The sequence below is a fragment of the Enhydra lutris genome, unplaced genomic scaffold (assembly GCF_002288905.1).
Source record: "Enhydra lutris kenyoni isolate GAN:26980312 unplaced genomic scaffold, ASM228890v2 scaffoldscaffold9, whole genome shotgun sequence".
NCBI classification, from domain to species: Eukaryota; Metazoa; Chordata; class Mammalia; order Carnivora; family Mustelidae; genus Enhydra; species Enhydra lutris.
The window spans coordinates 66433126-66458179 of NW_019154093.1; the positions used below are offsets into that span (position 1 = coordinate 66433126).

A 25054-nucleotide genomic window follows, 5' to 3' on the forward strand; every position below is an offset into this window, starting at 1 on the left:
AATCAGAACAACTCATCTTATGGTCTTAACAGCTGACTTTTTAAGAAACAAGAAAGTTCCATGTTGTATAAACTCATTTCATAAGTAAAAACTGCTTTTTTATTTTATTTTTTTAAAGATTTTATTTATTTATTTGACAGAGATCACAAGTAGGCAGAGAGGCAGGCAGAGAGAGAGGGGAGGAAGCAGGCTCCCTGCTGAGCAGAGAGCCCGAAGCAGGGCTCAATCCCAGGAACCTGGGATCATGACCTGAGCCGAAGGTAGAGGCTTTAATCCACTGAGCCACCCAGGCGCCCCAAAACTGCTTTTAAACAACTGTTTATGAATGTCTCTGCAGGTTTTCAGGCTTGGTCTGCTCCAGGTGTGTACATACTGAAAAATTGCCAAAATAGCAACAACTGATGATGTCATAGGGAAAAAAAAACTCATTGCCACAGGAAACCAAGTACTGTTGAATCAGTATCTTTTTTTCTTGGTCATTTGCTTTACAATTATTAGGTAATCCAAAAGAACTGTTCATTATACAAATATGTATATATGCATATATGAATGAAATTAGTATCTAACAATAGAAAATGATCATGAAGTTCATCAAGAGGATTCTGAGCTATTTTCTGGTATGGAAAACAGACTGAGCATCTCCATCTCCAGTGGATGCATGTTGTCTCCTGTGATAATTAAGGAGTGTAATGGTCCTCCCAAGTCCACAGTACACATTTGCTGCAAAGTGCCTGCTGCAACTTTCTGGTCTTCAGCTCCAACCCTGGCTAAGCCAACACAGAGTGTCTTCTCGGTGATTGCTATTAAAAGAAGAAAAAAATATTGCCATTCAATGCAATAAATGCATTATCCTGTCCAACACTTAAACTAATATTAGTACCAAAAGTACATTTCTTAAAGAAGCCCTAAATAGCCTAAATCTCCTCAGTCACTCATTACAGATCAATTATCTACTGATTTATCTAATGCTTTTCCAAAATATATGAACTACCTGACATATAAAGTGATATTTCCTAACTCTACTCTTTCAGAATTCCAAAGGCTTGCCCTAGTTTAAGTTTTTAGGACTCAATAAACAATTATGTATATCCATATTTTTTACAATTGCATAGCATTTGTCTTCCAATAGTTTCCGAGTGAACAATGTTTACTACTTGACTATATTTTTAGTAAGCTGCTTGAGATATGTTCACACTGACCAAGATATACAAGGGGATTACAAGAAAAACAAGGGGATTATGAGATAAATCCACAGATTTGATTTTTTGCTTGGCCACCTAATCAGCTATGTCAAACTTCAGTTTTTTCATTTTTAAAAAGCAGAATACTACTTTTCTTAAATAGTGGTTTTAAGGGATAAGATAACAGACATTAAGTATTTAGTAAACTATGGAGCCCTGAACAAATAACAAGCATTATGACATTACTTAGGCTTTTAAGTGCTGACCTTCACTTCTTTTTTTTTTTTTTTTAAAGATTTTTTTTAAATTTATTTATTTGACAGAGAGAGAGATTACAAGTAGACGGAGAGGCAGGCAGAGAGAGAGAGAGGGAAGCAGGCTCCCCGCTGAGCAGAGAGCCCGATGCGGCACTCGATCCCAGGACCCTGAGATCATGACCTGAGCCGACGGCAGTGGCTTAACCCACTGAGCCACCCAGGCGCTCCCACTTCTTTTTTTTTAAAAGACGTTATTCATTTGACACACACACAGAGAGAGAGAGAGATCACAAGTAGGCAGAGAGGCAGGCAGAGAGAGAGAGGGGAAGCAGGCTCCCTGCTGAGAAAAGAGCCCAATGTGGTTGATCCCAGGACCCTGAGATCATGACCTGAGCCAAAGGCAGAGGCTTAATCCACTGAGCCACCCAGGCCGCCCTGACCTTCACTTTTAAGTGCTGACCTTTTCTTTACTTGGGAAAGCTGTCCCAATTGAATATGATCAAAATGGGGCAAATGATATCTACAAGGGCAAGCAGGCATGCAAATTTAGGCTTAGGTGTACAAAATTATGGATATGGAAAACCCTTGCAAATTATTTGTTTTATGACTTTAACAAGGCCTATTGATGAAAAAAAAGTAAGCAACAGTCATTCAAGAATCTCTTCACGTATCTTATGCCATCAAGAGACAGGTACTCAAAGGCAGTCAGCACCTTAAAACAGCATATAATGGGGCACCTGGGTGGCTCAGTGGTTAAGCCGCTGCCTTCAGCTCAGGTCATGATCTCAGGGTCCTGGGATCAAGTTCCACATCAGGTTCTCTGCAGGGAGCCTGCTTCCCCCTCTCTCTCTCTGCTTGCCTCTCTGCCCACTTGTGATCTCTGTCAAATAAATAAAATCTTTAAAAAAAAAAAACAAAAAACAGCATATAATGACGGTCTCATTAAAGAGCCTCTCAATGAAGATGTACTGATAACCACCACTTCATTATACACTACACACAGTCCAGTATGGGAAACAGACGTAGCATCTCCATCTCCAGTGCATGCATGCAGTCTCCTGTGATAATTAAGGAGTGCAATGGTCCTCCCAAGTCCACAGTACACATGTGCGACAAAGTGTTAAGAATGTAAGGATAAATTCTCTTCTTTTTATCCTGAAGAAAACTATCCCTGGGCTCAGTGTTGTTAGAGAAAAAGCAGAATAAGTGTATTTTTTGCAGGAAAGATCTCACCATACATAGATTTAAGCTAAAAAGGGAGTTCTGCATTTTACCTAAATATTTATATATTAACATATTCACATAAAATCTGATTTAGAGTTAATTTGTGAAAAATCCTCACTTTCTGGAATGGTAGTAATTTTCCTAGGATGAACTCCATTATTTTTCCTTCAGTACACCTTTCAGCCTATGAAATACAAGTTAGAATTGATTTTAAAAATGACAAGAAAGGAGCACCTGGGTGGCTCAGTGGGTTAAGCCTCTGCCTTAGGCTCAGGTCATGATCTCAGGGTCCTGGGATCAAGTCCCACATCAGGCTCTCTGCTTGGCAGGGAGCCTGCTTCCCACCCCGCCGCCCCCCATCCCCCGCCGCCTACTTGTGATCTCTCTCTATCAAATAAATAAATAAATAAATAAATCTTAAAAAAAAAAAAAAGACAAGAAAAAGTACAGTGCAAACACACTGACCCTTGCTTCAGTGATGGTAGCAGAGGTGGTGGGGGGTGAGTGTGTATGTGAAGTTCTATCATGTACATATCTCAGTGCAGCAGTAGAGGAATAAAAGAACCCTTTTAGGGCCTTGAGTACCTGGTTCTTCTCCTCGTATTCGCTGATTCTGAACAATTTCCAAGAGTTGCTGGGCTGCTTGGTTTACGCTCATATACCGAGGAGGTTCATAGATCTTCCTTCCTCTGTAAGTATAAAACTAGATGCCACTGTTCTTAGCCATGAAATCACATAATACATTTTTAATGCAATTATCCCCCCAGGTAGAGTCAAGTACCACAGTCCATATTCTGTTTAAAGCATTCGCACATTACTCACTTTACACATACTAAAGCATGAATACCATAATTTTTTAAGTTTAAGCTTTTTTCATTGTTCTACTTCTACTGTCCTCTGATCTCACTGAAATGTTGGCATAAGTAAAAGTCCAACAACTTAATGACAAATGTTCAAATCAAAGTTACTTTTATTTAAAGTGATACCCTAGGCAAAGATAGTTTAAGTGGCATTTTGTTCTAGATCCTTGCTTAATCAGGTTCTATGGTATTCACTTTTATTACCATGCTTAAACCACATATTCCTCTTTTCACTTCTTCCTCTAAAAAAAGTAAACTAAAGTGATAAATATCTGAAAATCTTGAGGGGTTGGATGTGTTTATTTCTGATGGCTTGAAGCCTACCATGACTGTCCAATAAGCATAATAAAAATACTGCTTTTGTAAACTTACAAAACAGTTCATATATTTTACTGACTCTCAAAACAGTTCTCTAAGTCAGCATTATTGATGAGAAATATAATGCAGACCACAAACATAATTTTAAATTTTCTAGTAGCCATATTTTAAAAAGTGAAAAAAGGAAAAATTAACTTTAATATTATTTACCCAATATATCCAAAATATTATTTATTTCAACATTTACTCCTATAAAAATTATTTTTTTCCTATAAGAATTATTAAAGAGATTGTTCCTGTATTAAGTTTTTGACATCTGCTATTTCATACTGATAGCACATACTTCAAGTATTAAATTTTCATTAGAAATACCTAATCTGGGCGCCTGGGTGGCTCAGTGGGTTAAGCCTCTGCCTTTGGCTCAGGTCATGATCTCAGGGTCCTGGGATTGAGTCCCGCATCGGGCTCTCTGCTTGGCAGGAAGCCTGCTTCCTCCTCTCTCTCTCTGCCTGCCTCTCTGCCTACTTGTGATCTCGCTCTGTCATAAATAAATAAAATCTTTAAAAAAAAAAAGAAATACCTAATCTGCATATAAATTTCACAAAATTCATGGTTATAAAAGTAGATTTACATATTGAAGTTATTCTAAATACACTTTTCCAGTAACTATGTTGAATATTATTTTTATTAATTAAAATTAAATTATAGGGACACCTGGGCGACCTAGTCAGTTAAAACATCTGCCTTCAGCTCAGGTCATGATCCCAGGGTCCTGGAATGGAGTCCTGCATCGGACTCCCTGCTCAGTGGGGAGCTTGCTTCTCCCACTGCCTGCTACTCCCCTTGCTTGTGCTCTTTCTGACAAATAAATAAATAAAATCTTTAAAAAAAAAGTTAAATTATAAATTCAGTTCCTCAGTTACATTAGCTATATTTCAAGTGCTCATCAGTCAAATGTGGGTAGTAGCTACTGTATTATTGCACATTGCCCCTAAAGCCAAAAAAAGGATTATAATTCTCATTATATACATATGAGGAAAAATATGCTCGGAAACCAAAGTAACTTGCCTAAGGGCACATACCAGAGAGACTCAGAACTCAAATCCATGTCTCTGACTTCCAACTCATTAATTCATTCCATAAATACGAGTGCCTATTAGGTGCCAACCACCATTCTCAGTACTGAATCTGTGAGGTCTATTGCTGTTTCTACCCTATCACACTGCTTTCTCATTTCATAAGATTAAGTATTTAATTTTTAACTGTTAATGAAAGCTGTTTTTGTTTTTTTTTTAAGATTTTATTTATTTATTTGAGCTGAGCTGAAGGCAGACGCTTTAACTGACTGAGCCAAAGGCAAACACTTAACCGACTAAGCCATCCAGGTATCCCTGAAAGCTGATTTTCAACAATCTTTAGAACTCCTGTTGTTGAAATAGAATTTATAGTCCAAGGAATTAAATATAGATGTAAACATTCTCAGAATAAGAACTTACTTGATTAGATTTTCCAAAGATTGCTCCTTTACTTTGATGTCTGTAGGAAGTGAAAAACAGTTCTCTTTTAATTAACTATCAAAACCCTATGTGTAAACTTCAGTTGAGTCACCTAAATTTTTGGGAAACATTCTTCTCAAGTCTCCCAAATGCTCATTCGAGAGCCTATGACAATCATCCCTCCCACTTGTATCTAGCCACTTTTTTATGGAAAAAGTGAAGAGAAGAATGGAAGCTTGTGGTGTGTAAAGATCATTAGTTAGAAAACAAACATGAGGTTGGCCCTCAGACCATCCTGAAAGGACCCAATTTCCTGTTGGAAAAGAAGACACAGGAAAGAGTTAGATAAATACTGGCATATGCACTACCTAACAGCTTATCAAAATCACTGTGTTCACTTCTACTAGCTGGTAACTACAGAGACTCAACTGAGAAGTCTTGTTATATTCCTATTCTTTACCTATTTTTCAGGCATAGGATGTAAGCTTTAATATATGTAACATAATAGAAGAAAATTCTCACCACATTTTGAAAAGAAACCTTTGCTTTCCTGTGAACAGGTAAGACAGGACTAATAACTTATAAATAAGCACTTTAATATCATTCATACTTTCAGCAGGGCTTTCCTAAGCACTGACTGTCAGGGACAGGGCCACCACAGGGGCCAGAACACACATAATCTCTGCTCCCCTAAAGCTTGAAATGCAAGTATCACAAATATTTGATTCTTTACACTTGTTAATCATTGATGCTCAGCCTAACAATCTGGTAGAAGGTAAAAAAGCACAAGCACTCTACATCCTCACAGGAACTCAGTATACAACAGCAAGAGCAACAGCTGCTTCCTGTTCTACATGCTAAAAACAAACGGTTCAGCCAAAGTTTGCTTTTGCAAAAATAAATACGGTGCAACTGAAGGGTCTCTTTGATAGACGTCTATAGCTTTCCTAAGTGACTATCAAAGTTGTTCTTATAAAGGAGACTAAAAGAGCTTCCTAGGAAAATACAGCAGAGGTTAATCCCTTAGAAGTATCCGTAAATGTTCTTGGAACCAGCAGTCAATGTACTTTTCAGGTTCAAAATGTCATTAATTATTTAATACTTCCACTTGTCTAGCACATAGAAGAAAAAAATGCATATTGGTTACTGAAAATGGCCTACAGTACAATTAACAGTGCATGTCAACCTTATACTTCCTTAACATGGTATCTGTTTTGATTTTTTAAAATTTAACACATTTATTAGTTTATTCATCTTGAGGTTCTGAAATGTTGTGATAGTAAAGTTTTTAGTTTAATATTTTAACTTTTTAAGTAACATGATCTATGGAACCTGGTTTTATTTTTATTTATTTATTTTTTTAAAAGATTTTATTTATTTATTTGTCAGAGAGAGAGAGGGAGAGAGAGCAAGCACAGGCAGACAGAATGGCAGGCAGAGGCAGAGGAAGAAGCAGGCTCCCTGATGAGCAAGGAGCCCGATATGGGACTCGATCCCAGGACGCTGGGATCATGACCTGAGCCGAAGGCAGCTGCTTAACCAACTGAGCCACCCAGGCGTCCCTGGAACCTGGTTTTAAAAACGAAGAGTGTTGGAGAGAATTTTTATAGGCAAATGCTTTTTGACTGAACTGCATTTAAAGACTGCATTATTGAATATTTAATCTTAAGCCAGACCAGTCTTAATATTTTTCCCTTGTCTTCACACAGGTCACAATTATTTCTTTCTACTTCTACTTGCTGGAAGGTAAGCATCTCCTATTCATCTTAGAAGCACCCAGAATAATGCAAAATACCCAGCAGACACTCTATAAAGGTCTACTAAATAAATTTATTCATGTGGCTCTACTACCACCCACCCACAAGCCCATCTTTTTTTTTTTTTTAAGATTTTATTTATTTATTTGACAGAGAGAGATCACAAGCAGATGGAGAGGCAGGCAGAGAGAGAGAGAGGGAAGCAGGATCTCTGCCGAGCAGAGAACCCGATGCGGGACTCGATCCCAGGACCCTGAGATCATGACCTGAGCCGAAGGCAGCGGCCTAACCCACTGAGCCACCCAGGCGCCCCCCACAAGCCCATCTTAAGCTACCCCTTAAGTAGCATACATCCTAACTCCTTCATAAAACCTATGTTAACTTCCCCTCAAAAGCTCTTTGTTCTCTGAAATACCTACATAGTTATTACTATATTTTGTTAATCTCTAACTATATCATATATATCTTGTCTTTCCAAGTACATTTAAATTCCCTGTAGTTTCCTAACATGGTATATTCTCACTAAACTCGACAGGTTCTGGACCATATAGGCATCCAATAATATATACTAATTTAAATGATGAGAATTCCAGATGATTAAATGATGAGATCTATGGTTTGAGGATCTGGAATCATGGTATCTTATACTTCACACCTTGTTCCTGCTTTTGTTCATGGAGCAAGGAAGATATATTGTTTAACCTTGTTTGCCTTTTCCCAGGAAAGCCGAGAAAAGGGGCAGCTCTTAGAAAGAGAATTCAAGAGCCAAAGTTCTGGTTTGTCCTTCCTGCCTGTCCATATAACAGAACTTAATTGTTCTTTAAACTTTCATGGACTTAGCAACAAGATTTCACAACCCTAAGGGCAGGACCCATGTCTAATACTTCCTTAGTATTCCAAAAAAAAACTAACTCTCCAAAGGACATAAAGTACAACAAGATACAGTAAACAACTATGAATGACAGGCTATCTTGATTCTACCAATTCTGCCACCAATAAAACAGGGTAACACAGTGGGAAAACAATTTAATATCTCTGGGCCTCAACTGCATCTATAAAATGGGCTTCAGTAAGATGATCTCCAGCGTCTCTTTTACATCTGTAATTCTGATAGCATCAATACTATTCAAAGAACATCTCTAGGAAGATACAGGATGGCACTTGGTAAGAATAAATGCTTACTATAGGTCTGTTGAACTGCAGTAAACTGACAACAGGGTCCTGATGGATAAATGGGTGAGATATAGAATGCTAGAGAGGGTCCATTAGGACATTAGAGGAGAGAAGCATAAACTATGGTACACATGCATACAGGAATAGCCATGTGGTGTCTGGAGCAGAAAATGCATTATCTCCCAGAGAGTATGGGAAAGTGTGTAGTGTGCAGAGTGGCTAGGCTGGGTCCTTTCTTAGCTCCAGAGTCAACAGCAGAACAAAATGAGAAAATGACAACTCCATATTGTGACTTTAAGGGAACTCCCGAACCCTTACCTAGTAAGCATAATGTGTGCATGCTGTTTTGTCTGTTCTTCTTTACTTTGTCAAAGAAGCTTTCTGGTCTCCAAGTATCTGTCCAAAAAACAATAGAAACCGTCTCTCCAAACTTATACAACTAGAAAAGATAAAAACATGAATTAATGATGGAACAATTCACTACTTACTATTTCAGAGATAACCACCAAAACAAAAATTGAGAACCAGACTTGAGATGGGCTGGGGATCAAATCTGTCACAAAGGTAATAAATGTTCTCTTCTGTCTCTGGCAGGTGGTATCTGTCTCTTTGGTGCCCTTCCAGTAGTGCTTCCAGTGTTTCTCCATTCAGTATAGCAACGTTTGTAACCAGTTTATGACTCAGCTATGTAGCTGCTAAAAATATTGACACAGAAGGAACACAGAAGGAAATAAACAAAGACTTCTGAGCAGCCAGAGCTGGGTTCACTAGTGAGGTGATTATTACTATTGATTATTATGCTCACTTTACAGATGAGATCACCGAGGCTCAGAAAGATCAAGCTGATTTGTCTAGGGTCGCACAGCTAGTGAATAATGGAAAAGACTCAAACCCAGGACTGAGAAGTTCTCCTTTCCACCCTGCCAGCTCAGTTAAATTCACACACTGGATACTCATTGTAGCTAGTTCTCAAAATCTACCCCCTTACTTTACCCACTATTTGTTTCCTCCATAGAAAGCTCAATGAAAGGGGCCTTTGCCCCTTTCCCAAGTGGCCCACCCATCCCACTTGACCATCCCACAACCAAGAGGCTTGCTTGGTTCCAGCTGGCTTCCAGTCTGGCTGCACAATTCACTTAAGTGAGTGCAACTCTAAATCTTATGCTAAGAAAATTCAGTCTTGCATTCTGGTTCTGCAACTTGTTAGCTGTGTGACATGGCTCTAAGTCTTGATCTACAAAACAGGAATAGTAAAAACACACTGTCTTTCCTATGCCTGAGGTTGTGAACATGTAAAAAGTTATTCAGAAGTAATATGCCACTGAAGCTATTACATAAAGATTTAATTATCCAATTTAAACAGTGCTTGAAAGAATTTATAACTGAGCTGGAAAGCACTAGACATGGGAAATCAAATCTAGTCCTCTGCCACAAACTGTGATTGGAATAGCTGTGTGACTGCAGGACATCACTGAACTTTTCTAAGCCTGAGGAAGGGATTATCATCCTAAGGCTTCTCAAATCATTTTAAGAAGCTGTTGTAAGGGACGCCTGGGTGGCTCAGGGGGTTAAGCCTCTGCCTTCGGCTCAGGTCATGATCTCAGGGTCCTGGGATCAAGCCCCGCATCGGGCTCTCTGCTCTGCAGAGAGACTGCTTCCTCCTCTCTCTCTCTGCCTGCCTCTCTGCTTACTTGTGATCTCTCTCTGCCAAATAAATAAATAAAATCTTTTAAAAAAAAAAAAAAAAAAAAGAAGCTGTTGTAAGAGGTAAGGGGAAGGCAGAAAGAAAGGAAACAGAAAAGCTGGGGCATTCAGGGTCCTCCATTTTCCATCCCTAGAAAAGCTCAACTTTTCTCATTTTTTGTACACTGAGGTCCTACAAACTATAATCAATACTTTTTTTTTTTTTAAGATTTTATTTATTTATTTGACAGAGATCATAAGTAGGCAGAGTGGCAGGCAGAGAGAGGAGGAGAAGCAGGCTCCCTGCTGAGCAGAGAGCCCGATGCGGGGCTCGATCCCAGGACCCCGAGATCATGACCTGAGCCGAAGGCAGAGGCTCAACCCACTGAGCCACCCAGGCGCCCCTATAATCAATACTCTTAATGGTGACTTTGAGTTCCCAAGGGAAAGCTCATCATGTCCCTTACATAGCCACAACTTCCAACTTACCTACCAATGAGCTTTATTCCCAAAGTCCACTTGAAAACTGTCTAAAAAGTCTATGGAATCCATGCCATCCAGTGGCAGTCGAATTCTCAGAACAGTGTGGAAAGACCCATGTAACTGCAAGAATGTCAAGTCTTGAATCTTCTTGCCACATATAATGTTTCTCTGTGAAAAATGCATCCAACTGATGAGTTCCAACGTGTTCCAATGTGGGATTCCTGGAATACATTCACCCAAGCTACAAGGACTAGACCTAGTCTTACTGGAGGGTTCCGCTACTATTACTGTTCTACGAGAGGCAAATTTATCTAAAAATATTTATTACAGATCATCCACTATGTGCCAGGCATTATGCTATGCATAGGTATAAAAGTGAGAAGCAAATCAAAGCCCCAGCCTTCGTGGAGAATGTAGTCTTGCTTATTCCTCACAGAGCAAGCAAAAACCTGGAGTCATGGCTCTGGTTCTTATCAGCCAGGTGATCATTGACAAGGAACCTTACTGACTTCCAAGAGACACTCCCCTGTGAAATGTGTGTAACTACAAACCTAATAATGTGCTTTTTAAAAAAGGATTAAATGACATAAAGTGTGTAGAGTACCTAATACATTGCACACAGTAAAAACAATAAACGTTAGGGATTTGATGATATAATAACCATGATGTTCATAATGATGATATGAAAATTTTCTAAAATGTTGTGTCTTGCCATAATCCAACTGCTTTCCTTACTGGAGTGAGCTCAAAAATATTACCAAATATTTGAAATGACATAGTTGTTGCTGATGTTTATTGTTGTATGATTTGATTCTGACAAGTTCAACTGTTTGCATTCTAAAAAGGACTTTTGGCATCTCTGATTAGATTTTGAAATATTATTATTACTCTGGAAAAAAGAAAACTACTGAGGTTAAAGAAAATATTATATGCAACCATATATAAACCCTTTAAATGATCTCCAATATTTTAAATGCCATAGAAATATACTCATGAAGGCAAATTCTTCATTCAGAGAGAAAGGGATAGATGATTTAAGAGAGAATTGGGATGCTAGTCACATATAAACACTAGCTGCAGCATGCAGTGGAAAAGCTGCTTGGAATTGTCTAATTTGGGGATTAAAGAAGCCTCACATAAGCACTGCTTTCTAGGACCCTGATTTATAGACTGTAACCATTCTCATAGCTGTGCTGCAAACTTCTTCAGTGAATTCTGAAACATTATGCAAACGGTTTCACCATTTAAGATGTCAGTCCCTCAAAGAACAGAAAGATCAGTCCTTTGTGTTTCACAATCCAAGGACTTACCAGCAAACCATAAAAGAAACTGAAGTAAAATCATACAGTGATGAGAATTAGGCTGCAGAAGTCTTGGCACTGTTTCATAAGTATCAGCCTTTGTGCTGTGATCGTTTTCCCCCAAAACATTACTGATGCAAATCTAAATTTAGAGACCACAAAAAGAGCTGTTTTTTAAGAACAGTAGATAAACACGGGGTCTTTTTGGTTTTAATCTGAAGTTATAAAGAAAGCAGTTTATCTAACTTGATATTGGATTATGTTTTCATCTATTGAAGCTAAAAACTCAAAATGACCCATTTAATTACAGATAAGGCAATCGCTAAAGTGAGAAGATGCACAAGAAGACAAATATTAGGTAGTAAATAGTAATTATAAAAAATGAGATATAGACTGTATTGAAAGAGTTGAGCATTACTCCCACTTGGAAAGCACCTGAAGACTTCTAAAGACTGGATATAAGCTCGAACTTAAGGGTGAATAAGATGGGGGAAGTTAATCATGGGGAAAGAGCAAGATGGTATGAACAACCTACCAGAGGTGGGAACCCTTAGGCAATATTTAGCATGGCACTGAGCAATTATCTAGAAATAGCCATTGCCTGACTTGCTTTTAGCAAGTATCTAATTCCTGACAGCTTACCATGTGACAATTCCTGTCAATTCCAGCTTTATAACTTACCTAGAACTGACTTCATTTCTTTTACCTCTACTTTATAGCTTGAGTCCTCATTGCCACTTGCCTAAACCTTAATAATCTTCTAATTTATCTCACTGCCACCAATTCTTCCTTTCAAAAGCACAGAAGTTTTGTAAAATTCATTTTGTAATTAGGGTTTAATGCTTTCGTCATTTATATTCAAATAAAAATAATTTACAATTTTTTTTTAAATTCTTTTTTTTTTTTTTTTTAAGATTTTATTTATTTATTTGTCAGAGAGCAAGAGAGAGAGAGACAGCACACAAGCAGGGAGAGAGGCAGGCAGAGGCAGAGAGAGAGAGAAGCAGGCTCCCTGCTGAGCAAGGAGCCCGATGCGGGACTCGATCCCAGGACCCTGGGGTCATGACCTGAGCCGAAGGCAGCGGCTTAACCCACTGAGCCACCCAGGCGTCCCTAATTTACAATTTTTAAGTTAAAAAACATCTTGGGGCACCTGGGTGGCTCAGTTGGTTAAGCATCCAACTCTTGGTTTTGGCTTAGGTCATGATCTCAGGGTCCTGGGATTGAGCCTTGCTTCAGACTCTGTGCTCAGTAGGAAGTCTGCTTGAGGATTCTCTCTCTGTTCCTCTGCTCCTCCCCACCACTTGTGCATTCTCTAATATAAAATAAATCTTAAAAAAAAAAAAAAAATCTTCTGGGGCACCTGGGTGGCTCAGTGGGTTAAGCCTCTGCCTTCAGCTCAGGTCATGATCTCAGGGTCCCGGGATCGAGCCCCGCATCGGGCTCTCTGCTTCCCCCTCTCTCTCTGCCTGCCTCTCTGCCTGCCTCTCTGCCAACTTGTGATCTCTGTCAAATAAATAAAATCTTTAAAAAAAAATCTTTATGTACAGGAAAGTCAGAAAATTTAACTTACTAATAAGAACTCTGTGAAGCCTTACATGTTACCTTTTACATATAAACATAAATCCTAAATCAGATCAGTTAAATCTGTGAAGTAAAGGTAAGCTGACCCAGAGAGTTGTCAAAAAATGTACCACAAAACCACATGTTCAAGAGTTACTGGTTTCCTATACAAAATATTGGTCTTGGAGTTGCTTTTTTTTTTTTTTTTAATTTGCACATGCATTTTTCTTAACACTGATGTAATAATGATTTTACTGACACTTAGAAAGATTATGCTCATGGCCACATAGTATGTACACAGATAAAGCTGAAGATAAAAGAGCCACAAAATTTATATTATCACATATGAGAGAATTCACACATGAATTAAATAAAAGAATTTTCATTTAAAGCATGTAATTCTAAAGATGAATCCACTTGGGGTGGGGTAGGTACAATGGAAGATAGGAAGATGAGTAAACCAAGAAGTGTATAGTATGCCCAGCACATTAACATAGAAAGTAACTGAATACTGTGCACAGGAGAAGAATTGCGGGAGTAGAAGAATGGTACAATCATACCTGTGATTTAAAAAGAAAACTATTAAGTGGAACAGAATGATGAGAATGATAGTTGAGGGGCTTCTGGTGGCTCCACTGGTTAAGCATCTGACCTTGGCTCAGGTCATGATCTCAGGGTCCTGGGATCGGGCCCTGCTTAGCAGAGCATGCTCCCTGCTCAGCAGCCAGTCAGCTTCCCCCATTCCCTAAGCCCCTCCCCAACTCATGCACACATATTCTCTTTCAAATGAATAAAATCTAAAAAACAAAAAACAAAACAGAGTGGAAATGGAAAGAAAAAACATTTTTTTTTTTTTAAGATTTTATTTATTTATTTGACAGACAAAGATCACAAGTAGGCAGAGAGGCAGGCAGAGAGAGGAGGAAGCAGGCTCCCTGAGGAGCAGAGAGCCCGATGCGGGGCTCGATCCCAGGACCCTGGGATCATGACCTGAGCCGAAGGCAGAGGCTTTTAACCCACCGAGCCACCCAGGAGCTCCAGAAAAAACATTTTTAATATGCCCATGATTCAGCAGGTGGTCAAAATATTTCCGAGGTGACTAAAAGAACAGGGAGCTTACTTAGATGAGTTCTAAGGTTATTTAGCAATGTAGAACGTATATCTCCTCATTACCTAGTTTAATGTTCTCTGGACTAGGTTAGACCTTATCATTTCTACATCAGTTCCTGGACAATGAAATCAAGTCAATGCTTTTGAAAACTACCAGCAAGAACTACTACAAGGCCAAAACAATGCTGTTTATCACAGTGAGTGTTGTATTATGAAAAAAAGGAAGGAAATGAGTTGTTACTTTTTAAAAGTAATATACATTTTTCCCCAAAGTAAAAATGTATTATATAAACAGAGGAACATATGGCAATAATTAAGGTCACTCACGCAACAGAGAAAGTGGAAGCATTTCATAATGAGAAAATTATACAACCTTTCCCTGAAGTCAGCTGCAACTGATAATGCAGTTTTGTTTTTTTTTTTAAGATTTTATTTATTTATTTGACAGACAGAGAGAGATCACAGTAGGCAGAGAGGCAGGCAGAGAGAGGAGGAAGCAGGCTTCCTGCCGAGCAGAGAGCCCGATGCGGGGCTCGATCCCAGGACCCCGGGATCATGATCTGAGCTGAAGGCACCACCCAGGCACCCCGATAATGCAGTTTTTATGAAGAAATCATTGCTACCTGGTTTCACTGAACTGTATCATTTATCTATTCTTTAAAACGTCTCAAACACAATTTTAGTGACCACATTTTAGTCTCCACATTTTTAGTCACCACATTTTATAAAAAGAATCTGTTCTATCACACAAATGATAACAAGAAATGATAAATACTGCACAATGAAAATATGCTAGAATTTGTCATTTCTGCTTTATTCGGCTTGTCACCTTTAGGCCAATGTATACCGGTAAGAGTTGAAGACTAAAAAATAACATACCAAACTAGGAACTAACTTTGGTTACTTCCAGGTAGTAGGACTATAGATGCTTGCATGTTCGTCTTTATACTTACTCCCCAATTTTCTAGGAGTATATATGACACTCATTATCAAGGAAAACAAAGTTACTTTTTGAAACAATTCTTCTAAAGAGGAAATAATGGTAAAAGAAAACAATTCTGATTCTACATGATTAGGGTGCTAAATGCTTAATTTGAAGAATTTGAGAAAAGAACTTTGTTCTCGCCTTTTGTATACTGACAAAAACCCCCAATTTTTCATTATTGGGAATGCCTAAATACAACCAACTTGCCTGGCTCTTCACAAATAGATGGATTTTTTTTTTGACTAGAGAAATCCTCAAAATACAAATTACACAAGTGTTAGAAATATCTGTTATTTAGGAATTTCAAAAAACATGATTTTAAATTACACGTGTTTAAAACTAATATTTAAATTGTAAAAAATCCAAAGATATACTTAATGAAAATTTGAGTATCTAATGTATCTTGGTCAAGGTCTTTTGCCTCAAGTTAGAAAACAGGCCAGCTTTTGGTTTCTAAATCTAGAGGACATTAAAGTTTATGCAGTTTAGTATTCTTCATACTTTTTAGTGCCAAATCTTTCTTCCAAATCAATTCTTAAACAGAACATCAATAGGGGTAAAGATAAAGATTGGGCTCCTGGGGATTTATTTTTTGCTATTTGGTCACAAGTACTTCATTTTCTGCAGAACTGCTGAAGCATCTTCATGGATAGTGGTACACTATAAAAACCACTGAGCTTGTCTGGCATTCCTCCCCATCCCCATCTCACTATCTTACAGTTAGGAAACCTGACTATCCAGATCCAGAAAAGTTAGAAGACTCCTTAGTTACCGCTTGAGCAAAATCAAGAACCCCCCCTTTTTTTTTGGCCTGAGCAAAACTAAGACCTTTTAATTTGCAGTTAAACTCTAAACCTTTCCCATTATTACTTTTCCTTTTCTATCCATTTCTATCCAATATATAGTCAGTTTTTATCCAACATATATATTTGCAATCTTGCGTTAACTAATCTCTAGGGAGCCAAGGGTCTGTGGTACATATGTATGTATTCCCTGGTGTGTGTGTGTGTGTGTGTGTGTGTGTGTGTGTGTGTTTCTGTAATACTTTGCAGATGCCGTGTGTGTGTGTGTGTGTGTGTGTGTGTGTGTGTGTGTGTTTCTGTAATACTTTGCAGATGCCAGCAAGGAGCCCGATATGGGACTCGATCCCAGGACGCTGGGATCATGACCTGAGCCGAAGGCAGCTGCTTAACCAACTGAGCCACCCAGGCGTCCCTGGAACCTGGTTTTAAAAACGAAGAGTGTTGGAGAGAATTTTTATAGGCAAATGCTTTTTGACTGAACTGCATTTAAAGACTGCATTATTGAATATTTAATCTTAAGCCAGACCAGTCTTAATATTTTTCCCTTGTCTTCACACAGGTCACAATTATTTCTTTCTACTTCTACTTGCTGGAAGGTAAGCATCTCCTATTCATCTTAGAAGCACCCAGAATAATGCAAAATACCCAGCAGACACTCTATAAAGGTCTACTAAATAAATTTATTCATGTGGCTCTACTACCACCCACCCACAAGCCCATCTTTTTTTTTTTTTTTAAGATTTTATTTATTTATTTGACAGAGAGAGATCACAAGCAGATGGAGAGGCAGGCAGAGAGAGAGAGAGGGAAGCAGGATCTCTGCCGAGCAGAGAACCCGATGCGGGACTCGATCCCAGGACCCTGAGATTATGACCTGAGCCGAAGGCAGCGGCCTAACCCACTGAGCCACCCAGGCGCCCCCCACAAGCCCATCTTAAGCTACCCCTTAAGTAGCATACATCCTAACTCCTTCATAAAACCTATGTTAACTTCCCCTCAAAAGCTCTTTGTTCTCTGAAATACCTACATAGTTATTACTATATTTTGTTAATCTCTAACTATATCATATATATCTTGTCTTTCCAAGTACATTTAAATTCCCTGTAGTTTCCTAACATGGTATATTCTCACTAAACTCGACAGGTTCTGGACCATATAGGCATCCAATAATATATACTAATTTAAATGATGAGAATTCCAGATGATTAAATGATGAGATCTATGGTTTGAGGATCTGGAATCATGGTATCTTATACTTCACACCTTGTTCCTGCTTTTGTTCATGGAGCAAGGAAGATATATTGTTTAACCTTGTTTGCCTTTTCCCAGGAAAGCCGAGAAAAGGGGCAGCTCTTAGAAAGAGAATTCAAGAGCCAAAGTTCTGGTTTGTCCTTCCTGCCTGTCCATATAACAGAACTTAATTGTTCTTTAAACTTTCATGGACTTAGCAACAAGATTTCACAACCCTAAGGGCAGGACCCATGTCTAATACTTCCTTAGTATTCCAAAAAAAAACTAACTCTCCAAAGGACATAAAGTACAACAAGATACAGTAAACAACTATGAATGACAGGCTATCTTGATTCTACCAATTCTGCCACCAATAAAACAGGGTAACACAGTGGGAAAACAATTTAATATCTCTGGGCCTCAACTGCATCTATAAAATGGGCTTCAGTAAGATGATCTCCAGCGTCTCTTTTACATCTGTAATTCTGATAGCATCAATACTATTCAAAGAACATCTCTAGGAAGATACAGGATGGCACTTGGTAAGAATAAATGCTTACTATAGGTCTGTTGAACTGCAGTAAACTGACAACAGGGTCCTGATGGATAAATGGGTGAGATATAGAATGCTAGAGAGGGTCCATTAGGACATTAGAGGAGAGAAGCATAAACTATGGTACACATGCATACAGGAATAGCCATGTGGTGTCTGGAGCAGAAAATGCATTATCTCCCAGAGAGTATGGGAAAGTGTGTAGTGTGCAGAGTGGCTAGGCTGGGTCCTTTCTTAGCTCCAGAGTCAACAGCAGAACAAAATGAGAAAATGACAACTCCATATTGTGACTTTAAGGGAACTCCCGAACCCTTACCTAGTAAGCATAATGTGTGCATGCTGTTTTGTCTGTTCTTCTTTACTTTGTCAAAGAAGCTTTCTGGTCTCCAAGTATCTGTCCAAAAAACAATAGAAACCGTCTCTCCAAACTTATACAACTAGAAAAGATAAAAACATGAATTAATGATGGAACAATTCACTACTTACTATTTCAGAGATAACCACCAAAACAAAAATTGAGAACCAGACTTGAGATGGGCTGGGGATCAAATCTGTCACAAAGGTAATAAATGTTCTCTTCTGTCTCTGGCAGGTGGTATCTGTCTCTTTGGTGCCCTTCCAGTAGTGCTTCCAGTGTTTCTCCATTCAGTATAGCAACGTTTGTAACCAGTTTATGACTCAGCTATGTAGCTGCTAAAAATATTGACACAGAAGGAACACAGAAGGAAATAAACAAAGACTTCTGAGCAGCCAGAGCTGGGTTCACTAGTGAGGTGATTATTACTATTGATTATTATGCTCACTTTACAGATGAGATCACCGAGGCTCAGAAAGATCAAGCTGATTTGTCTAGGGTCGCACAGCTAGTGAATAATGGAAAAGACTCAAACCCAGGACTGAGAAGTTCTCCTTTCCACCCTGCCAGCTCAGTTAAATTCACACACTGGATACTCATTGTAGCTAGTTCTCAAAATCTACCCCCTTACTTTACCCACTATTTGTTTCCTCCATAGAAAGCTCAATGAAAGGGGCCTTTGCCCCTTTCCCAAGTGGCCCACCCATCCCACTTGACCATCCCACAACCAAGAGGCTTGCTTGGTTCCAGCTGGCTTCCAGTCTGGCTGCACAATTCACTTAAGTGAGTGCAACTCTAAATCTTATGCTAAGAAAATTCAGTCTTGCATTCTGGTTCTGCAACTTGTTAGCTGTGTGACATGGCTCTAAGTCTTGATCTACAAAACAGGAATAGTAAAAACACACTGTCTTTCCTATGCCTGAGGTTGTGAACATGTAAAAAGTTATTCAGAAGTAATATGCCACTGAAGCTATTACATAAAGATTTAATTATCCAATTTAAACAGTGCTTGAAAGAATTTATAACTGAGCTGGAAAGCACTAGACATGGGAAATCAAATCTAGTCCTCTGCCACAAACTGTGATTGGAATAGCTGTGTGACTGCAGGACATCACTGAACTTTTCTAAGCCTGAGGAAGGGATTATCATCCTAAGGCTTCTCAAATCATTTTAAGAAGCTGTTGTAAGGGACGCCTGGGTGGCTCAGGGGGTTAAGCCTCTGCCTTCGGCTCAGGTCATGATCTCAGGGTCCTGGGATCAAGCCCCGCATCGGGCTCTCTGCTCTGCAGAGAGACTGCTTCCTCCTCTCTCTCTCTGCCTGCCTCTCTGCTTACTTGTGATCTCTCTCTGCCAAATAAATAAATAAAATCTTTTAAAAAAAAAAAAAAAAAAAAGAAGCTGTTGTAAGAGGTAAGGGGAAGGCAGAAAGAAAGGAAACAGAAAAGCTGGGGCATTCAGGGTCCTCCATTTTCCATCCCTAGAAAAGCTCAACTTTTCTCATTTTTTGTACACTGAGGTCCTACAAACTATAATCAATACTTTTTTTTTTTTTAAGATTTTATTTATTTATTTGACAGAGATCATAAGTAGGCAGAGTGGCAGGCAGAGAGAGGAGGAGAAGCAGGCTCCCTGCTGAGCAGAGAGCCCGATGCGGGGCTCGATCCCAGGACCCCGAGATCATGACCTGAGCCGAAGGCAGAGGCTCAACCCACTGAGCCACCCAGGCGCCCCTATAATCAATACTCTTAATGGTGACTTTGAGTTCCCAAGGGAAAGCTCATCATGTCCCTTACATAGCCACAACTTCCAACTTACCTACCAATGAGCTTTATTCCCAAAGTCCACTTGAAAACTGTCTAAAAAGTCTATGGAATCCATGCCATCCAGTGGCAGTCGAATTCTCAGAACAGTGTGGAAAGACCCATGTAACTGCAAGAATGTCAAGTCTTGAATCTTCTTGCCACATATAATGTTTCTCTGTGAAAAATGCATCCAACTGATGAGTTCCAACGTGTTCCAATGTGGGATTCCTGGAATACATTCACCCAAGCTACAAGGACTAGACCTAGTCTTACTGGAGGGTTCCGCTACTATTACTGTTCTACGAGAGGCAAATTTATCTAAAAATATTTATTACAGATCATCCACTATGTGCCAGGCATTATGCTATGCATAGGTATAAAAGTGAGAAGCAAATCAAAGCCCCAGCCTTCGTGGAGAATGTAGTCTTGCTTATTCCTCACAGAGCAAGCAAAAACCTGGAGTCATGGCTCTGGTTCTTATCAGCCAGGTGATCATTGACAAGGAACCTTACTGACTTCCAAGAGACACTCCCCTGTGAAATGTGTGTAACTACAAACCTAATAATGTGCTTTTTAAAAAAGGATTAAATGACATAAAGTGTGTAGAGTACCTAATACATTGCACACAGTAAAAACAATAAACGTTAGGGATTTGATGATATAATAACCATGATGTTCATAATGATGATATGAAAATTTTCTAAAATGTTGTGTCTTGCCATAATCCAACTGCTTTCCTTACTGGAGTGAGCTCAAAAATATTACCAAATATTTGAAATGACATAGTTGTTGCTGATGTTTATTGTTGTATGATTTGATTCTGACAAGTTCAACTGTTTGCATTCTAAAAAGGACTTTTGGCATCTCTGATTAGATTTTGAAATATTATTATTACTCTGGAAAAAAGAAAACTACTGAGGTTAAAGAAAATATTATATGCAACCATATATAAACCCTTTAAATGATCTCCAATATTTTAAATGCCATAGAAATATACTCATGAAGGCAAATTCTTCATTCAGAGAGAAAGGGATAGATGATTTAAGAGAGAATTGGGATGCTAGTCACATATAAACACTAGCTGCAGCATGCAGTGGAAAAGCTGCTTGGAATTGTCTAATTTGGGGATTAAAGAAGCCTCACATAAGCACTGCTTTCTAGGACCCTGATTTATAGACTGTAACCATTCTCATAGCTGTGCTGCAAACTTCTTCAGTGAATTCTGAAACATTATGCAAACGGTTTCACCATTTAAGATGTCAGTCCCTCAAAGAACAGAAAGATCAGTCCTTTGTGTTTCACAATCCAAGGACTTACCAGCAAACCATAAAAGAAACTGAAGTAAAATCATACAGTGATGAGAATTAGGCTGCAGAAGTCTTGGCACTGTTTCATAAGTATCAGCCTTTGTGCTGTGATCGTTTTCCCCCAAAACATTACTGATGCAAATCTAAATTTAGAGACCACAAAAAGAGCTGTTTTTTAAGAACAGTAGATAAACACGGGGTCTTTTTGGTTTTAATCTGAAGTTATAAAGAAAGCAGTTTATCTAACTTGATATTGGATTATGTTTTCATCTATTGAAGCTAAAAACTCAAAATGACCCATTTAATTACAGATAAGGCAATCGCTAAAGTGAGAAGATGCACAAGAAGACAAATATTAGGTAGTAAATAGTAATTATAAAAAATGAGATATAGACTGTATTGAAAGAGTTGAGCATTACTCCCACTTGGAAAGCACCTGAAGACTTCTAAAGACTGGATATAAGCTCGAACTTAAGGGTGAATAAGATGGGGGAAGTTAATCATGGGGAAAGAGCAAGATGGTATGAACAACCTACCAGAGGTGGGAACCCTTAGGCAATATTTAGCATGGCACTGAGCAATTATCTAGAAATAGCCATTGCCTGACTTGCTTTTAGCAAGTATCTAATTCCTGACAGCTTACCATGTGACAATTCCTGTCAATTCCAGCTTTATAACTTACCTAGAACTGACTTCATTTCTTTTACCTCTACTTTATAGCTTGAGTCCTCATTGCCACTTGCCTAAACCTTAATAATCTTCTAATTTATCTCACTGCCACCAATTCTTCCTTTCAAAAGCACAGAAGTTTTGTAAAATTCATTTTGTAATTAGGGTTTAATGCTTTCGTCATTTATATTCAAATAAAAATAATTTACAATTTTTTTTTAAATTCTTTTTTTTTTTTTTTTTAAGATTTTATTTATTTATTTGTCAGAGAGCAAGAGAGAGAGAGACAGCACACAAGCAGGGAGAGAGGCAGGCAGAGGCAGAGAGAGAGAGAAGCAGGCTCCCTGCTGAGCAAGGAGCCCGATGCGGGACTCGATCCCAGGACCCTGGGGTCATGACCTGAGCCGAAGGCAGCGGCTTAACCCACTGAGCCACCCAGGCGTCCCTAATTTACAATTTTTAAGTTAAAAAACATCTTGGGGCACCTGGGTGGCTCAGTTGGTTAAGCATCCAACTCTTGGTTTTGGCTTAGGTCATGATCTCAGGGTCCTGGGATTGAGCCTTGCTTCAGACTCTGTGCTCAGTAGGAAGTCTGCTTGAGGATTCTCTCTCTGTTCCTCTGCTCCTCCCCACCACTTGTGCATTCTCTAATATAAAATAAATCTTAAAAAAAAAAAAAAAATCTTCTGGGGCACCTGGGTGGCTCAGTGGGTTAAGCCTCTGCCTTCAGCTCAGGTCATGATCTCAGGGTCCCGGGATCGAGCCCCGCATCGGGCTCTCTGCTTCCCCCTCTCTCTCTGCCTGCCTCTCTGCCTGCCTCTCTGCCAACTTGTGATCTCTGTCAAATAAATAAAATCTTTAAAAAAAAATCTTTATGTACAGGAAAGTCAGAAAATTTAACTTACTAATAAGAACTCTGTGAAGCCTTACATGTTACCTTTTACATATAAACATAAATCCTAAATCAGATCAGTTAAATCTGTGAAGTAAAGGTAAGCTGACCCAGAGAGTTGTCAAAAAATGTACCACAAAACCACATGTTCAAGAGTTACTGGTTTCCTATACAAAATATTGGTCTTGGAGTTGCTTTTTTTTTTTTTTTAATTTGCACATGCATTTTTCTTAACACTGATGTAATAATGATTTTACTGACACTTAGAAAGATTATGCTCATGGCCACATAGTATGTACACAGATAAAGCTGAAGATAAAAGAGCCACAAAATTTATATTATCACATATGAGAGAATTCACACATGAATTAAATAAAAGAATTTTCATTTAAAGCATGTAATTCTAAAGATGAATCCACTTGGGGTGGGGTAGGTACAATGGAAGATAGGAAGATGAGTAAACCAAGAAGTGTATAGTATGCCCAGCACATTAACATAGAAAGTAACTGAATACTGTGCACAGGAGAAGAATTGCGGGAGTAGAAGAATGGTACAATCATACCTGTGATTTAAAAAGAAAACTATTAAGTGGAACAGAATGATGAGAATGATAGTTGAGGGGCTTCTGGTGGCTCCACTGGTTAAGCATCTGACCTTGGCTCAGGTCATGATCTCAGGGTCCTGGGATCGGGCCCTGCTTAGCAGAGCATGCTCCCTGCTCAGCAGCCAGTCAGCTTCCCCCATTCCCTAAGCCCCTCCCCAACTCATGCACACATATTCTCTTTCAAATGAATAAAATCTAAAAAACAAAAAACAAAACAGAGTGGAAATGGAAAGAAAAAACATTTTTTTTTTTTTAAGATTTTATTTATTTATTTGACAGACAAAGATCACAAGTAGGCAGAGAGGCAGGCAGAGAGAGGAGGAAGCAGGCTCCCTGAGGAGCAGAGAGCCCGATGCGGGGCTCGATCCCAGGACCCTGGGATCATGACCTGAGCCGAAGGCAGAGGCTTTTAACCCACCGAGCCACCCAGGAGCTCCAGAAAAAACATTTTTAATATGCCCATGATTCAGCAGGTGGTCAAAATATTTCCGAGGTGACTAAAAGAACAGGGAGCTTACTTAGATGAGTTCTAAGGTTATTTAGCAATGTAGAACGTATATCTCCTCATTACCTAGTTTAATGTTCTCTGGACTAGGTTAGACCTTATCATTTCTACATCAGTTCCTGGACAATGAAATCAAGTCAATGCTTTTGAAAACTACCAGCAAGAACTACTACAAGGCCAAAACAATGCTGTTTATCACAGTGAGTGTTGTATTATGAAAAAAAGGAAGGAAATGAGTTGTTACTTTTTAAAAGTAATATACATTTTTCCCCAAAGTAAAAATGTATTATATAAACAGAGGAACATATGGCAATAATTAAGGTCACTCACGCAACAGAGAAAGTGGAAGCATTTCATAATGAGAAAATTATACAACCTTTCCCTGAAGTCAGCTGCAACTGATAATGCAGTTTTGTTTTTTTTTTTAAGATTTTATTTATTTATTTGACAGACAGAGAGAGATCACAGTAGGCAGAGAGGCAGGCAGAGAGAGGAGGAAGCAGGCTTCCTGCCGAGCAGAGAGCCCGATGCGGGGCTCGATCCCAGGACCCCGGGATCATGATCTGAGCTGAAGGCACCACCCAGGCACCCCGATAATGCAGTTTTTATGAAGAAATCATTGCTACCTGGTTTCACTGAACTGTATCATTTATCTATTCTTTAAAACGTCTCAAACACAATTTTAGTGACCACATTTTAGTCTCCACATTTTTAGTCACCACATTTTATAAAAAGAATCTGTTCTATCACACAAATGATAACAAGAAATGATAAATACTGCACAATGAAAATATGCTAGAATTTGTCATTTCTGCTTTATTCGGCTTGTCACCTTTAGGCCAATGTATACCGGTAAGAGTTGAAGACTAAAAAATAACATACCAAACTAGGAACTAACTTTGGTTACTTCCAGGTAGTAGGACTATAGATGCTTGCATGTTCG

General features: G+C 38.8%; 1 protein-coding gene across 1 annotated transcript in view; it reads right to left on the bottom strand.

Moving 5' to 3' along the window:
- Positions 1–255: 255 nt before the first annotated feature.
- The window catches only part of LOC111143015 (diphthamide biosynthesis 5), a 54447-nt gene continuing 29648 nt past the window's right edge, over positions 256–25054 (bottom strand). Inside the window, exons 5-8 of the mRNA XM_022496421.1 lie at positions 18294–18414; positions 5337–5376; positions 3248–3351; positions 256–800 (exon numbers count right to left, since the gene is read on the bottom strand). Coding sequence (XP_022352129.1) covers positions 592–800; positions 3248–3351; positions 5337–5376; positions 18294–18414 — 474 coding nt within the window. The 3' untranslated portion in view covers positions 256–591. The remainder of the gene's footprint in view (positions 801–3247; positions 3352–5336; positions 5377–18293; positions 18415–25054) is intronic.